At 45.5% G+C, this 3619-nt stretch overlaps 1 protein-coding gene across 1 annotated transcript in view; it reads left to right on the top strand.

The window, feature by feature from the left end:
- The window catches only part of Pmar_PMAR006555 (hypothetical protein), a gene marked incomplete at both ends in the record, with an annotated part of 5721 nt that extends 4059 nt beyond the window's left edge, over positions 1-1662 (top strand). Inside the window, 4 exons of the mRNA XM_002767120.1 lie at positions 860-961; positions 1207-1323; positions 1370-1480; positions 1645-1662. Of these exons, the coding sequence (XP_002767166.1) occupies positions 860-961; positions 1207-1323; positions 1370-1480; positions 1645-1662 (348 nt within the window). The remainder of the gene's footprint in view (positions 1-859; positions 962-1206; positions 1324-1369; positions 1481-1644) is intronic.
- Positions 1663-3619: the final 1957 nt, after the last annotated feature.

The raw sequence follows: 3619 nt of genomic DNA on the forward strand, positions 1-3619 counted from the left end.
TGTCGTGAGGTCTCGTGTGATACTCGTCCGAATTTATCTTTATTAGTTATTTTACCAAGGTACATTGCTTCCAGCTGTTTGCGTTTTGTACGAGCGAATCGGAAGCTCCCCGAAGGGCGCTGGGAGCTATAGCAGCATTTGTAATTGAATTGCGTCGTTTTAACTCGGGTAAAAACGTTCTGTTAGGTTCGAGAACATGTTAAACCGAGCACAACGAGCGAATCCAACCCTCTGGCTTAACGTCGATTTTGGTCACCCTTTTCAGTGATATGTTCGCCACGGAATTCCCCTTTCAAAGTAGTGTTGAACGATTTACAATGCTTTCGCAGGCGTCGGCGTTGTGGTAAGCTCCCACTGGGGATAATACGTTCAGAGAAAACTCAGCGGTGTACTCATATTAATTATTCGTTCAGTTGTGGAAAGGCCCGACGCATGGTCTACGTTCCTGTCTTATATAGCAGGTGTTTAGATGATCACTTTTTCTCCAAATCTGTAATGTGTTTTGTTTTGTGACATTTTCAATTTACGTGTGATTGTAGTGTCGTTATGGGGAGTAAACTGTCTTGTTCTCCAATTTGTGGGAGAAGAACGAAATCGAAGAAAAAGGAAACAAAAATCGTCTCAGATCAGGTCGCTTGTGACGTCTGTCACGCAGTTCAACCACTACAGTAACCACACTGGTAAATCGAATAAACTTTCATGACGTTGTTCGTCAGGCCCAACGCTAACGTTTTTGTATGCGAAACATGTCGGTCAGTAAATAGAGTATATATGGTATCGGGGGAACGCAGATTGAGTACCGTTACTGATCCCAATGTGAGTGTGCTGATTGTGGCCTCGGCAGAATGTGTTGTTGTAGATAATTTTGGATGATGTAATCGGTGTTGTTGCTGTGAACGGCGAAGTGAAGGCGACTACTATCGCGCCGTGCTCTGTGTGTCTGGATAATCCAGGGGACATGGTCAGCTAATCGAGCAGTGTTGAATGAATGACATTTTTGCTCCTCTCTGCTGAGCTCGGGAGTTTCCTCACTAGTTATAGAAGTTTACATAGGAAATCGGGTTGAAATGTATACGAGTCAACGACAATCTCCCAAAATTTCGCCAGAATTTTCACATTATCACCGACGACGCATAGTTGACCATGTGCATATTCTTCCACATCGTCCTCGCCGTAGAGTTGACGAATAATACCAGTTTGTGATAGGTTGTTTTACCCTGTGGCCACGCGGGAATTTGCCAGTCCTGTGCGGTTCACATAGCGAGCAACGAAGCTGTCGGTGGCAGTTGTTGCCCAAAATGCCGAACTGAAATCGACCAGCTTGTGAGCGCTGTTTTTGTTGTGTGTAACATGTGATAATTCGCGATAGGTTCGCATTGGAAAAGTGTATGACACTTCGATACAGGGAATCGAGGCTCCTTTCACTCGGCAGGCTAGGGCCCCACCGGTACCGTCGCCACCAGGATTGGAAAAAATGAAGGTAAAGTGTCGGAAAATATGTTGTGTATGAAAAACAAAGAATTTCCAGAGACTTTCATATCGTCGCAACACATGTCGCTGACTATTTGCTCATTTCTCTCCCATACCGTGAATGTTAGTGATGATGATGATGATGATGATGATGATGAATTTCCATATCTTCAGGGTCAGAGCAAGTCGTAATTGTCTGGTAGTTTTTACGCCCCTGGTCTCTCTTTATTGTTGTCCCCGATCTCCATATGAACTTGATGGATAATGCACCATTGTTTGACGAGCCATATCGTCTGTATTGCCGAATATGGTTTTCTTACTACAATTTGGTGTTGTGCTATTCTTCCGAGTCAATCTCTTGAACAGAAAACATTCACAGTCAGTGCTGGGTTGATGTGAAACTGGACTCCTTGAGGCACAATTCAGGCAAACTATCGAAGCTCGGTCAAGCACACATGCTTCAAATGAACAACAAGCGTACACTAAGAGTCTTGCATATTGGCTGTTGGCACTCCCACCAAGCATGTCGGCCGCAGGCGAGTATTGTCTGATATCTCATCTACTCTCGGGATTGTGTTGCCAGCCTCATTAGCATCGACGACTTGAAAGAGTGACTCGAACATGATTTCGAGCGAATCAGTCCACACATAGCCGTGTAGCGTGAAATAGATTGTGCGCTGATTACATTTCCAGGGCCGGACCTACGAGTGAGTGCAATGGGAACACCCCTAAGTTGATGAGTCAGTTGGATGCTAACAAGCACTAGACGATGAAGTTTCTGTGACCAAAAGATTGTCGTCCTGGGTCGGGGATGCTATGAGAAGACGCCTGTCTGTCGGGCCACGTAAACACGCATGTTGCCGCGCGTGAAGGTGCCACTACGAAGATCTGAATAGCCGCCTCCAACGGTGATTCAATGACAGGATTCCTGTCTGTGTTCCTTTCTTTATTTCCTCACAGTTGATCTATCCGTGTACGGTTTGTGACGAGTTCATGCTGTACAAGTGTGTGCGGAATCCTGTTCATTGGTAGCGTTTTACGTGAAGTGCGCGAGTTAATCGATTTTAGTAGAGCAGAAGGGCTCCCCAATGAGGGAGACCTCTGGGATCTTTTCCTTTAGTAACATCAGGATGTGATTAGACTTTCGTAGCAAGCTGAAAACATCTCCTGATGACAAACTCAGCATCATAACAATGTCCTTACGATTGTCCAGAGGTTGGTAGGGATACACAAAACGCCAAATTGTATTTAAGATATTCTCCATGTCTGTCCTCACTATTCTGGTTCATATCGTTATCTCGGCTCACGTCGGTGCCTCCAAAGTGAACAGTACTGATGTTAGCCCACCAGTTCTCAATCGCATAGGAGTCTCTAGACCTCTGCAAGTCGAGGCAGAGAATCCTCACCGTTGTTTGGGACCTCATGGATCACTTAATGGGTCATACTGCTTATACGTTTTGAAAGGTCCTCATCAAAGAAATGGTGGGTGCCTTATCGGCTCTAGCAACTTATCTCCCTACCATTTTGCTACCGTGGAGATCGGAGTCGGCTTCTCGGATGGGGAGCCCTCGGATGTTGGTGTTTGGGCGGATGGCCGGAGTGAAAAGGAGCTCAGCCTACCATATGGAATAGGAGTGAAGACGATTTTGACGATTCCAAGATACTCTAAGTCTGGTGGAATCCGTCATGAGCATGGTATGGCACTGCACTTCCCTATACGCATGGATGTTCACGTGGTCGTCCCCGGAGGGGGCTCGATTGATGCGGGTGGTATTAGCAATGGCGTTGCCTTCGTAAGTACAGTTGGCGGAACTCATTACATCAGGTCAACTACTACAGTTCTTAGAAATGATACTCTAAACATGTCGGTAAGGTACGTCGTTACCGGTGAATCAATTACTACCCAACTCTGGAACTTTTATAGTTACCACGACATAACAATACATGGGGTTGTGGGTGGCAAGGAACGCCTTGTCAAACGTAAGATATACGAATTCAACGATAAAGTCTAGTCTCATCGATATTTTCTCTATGTCCCATGCTTCCCACAGTTCTGAATCATGAGCTCGGATTGTTCTGACGAGCTTGGGAGGCATAAACTTATTTTACTGATGGGGGCTTCTGTTCTGCTTATTTTCACACACTCATA

This window comes from Perkinsus marinus (genome assembly GCF_000006405.1).
Source record: "Perkinsus marinus ATCC 50983 genomic scaffold scf_1104296971186, whole genome shotgun sequence".
Classification (NCBI taxonomy): Eukaryota; Perkinsozoa; order Perkinsida; family Perkinsidae; genus Perkinsus; species Perkinsus marinus.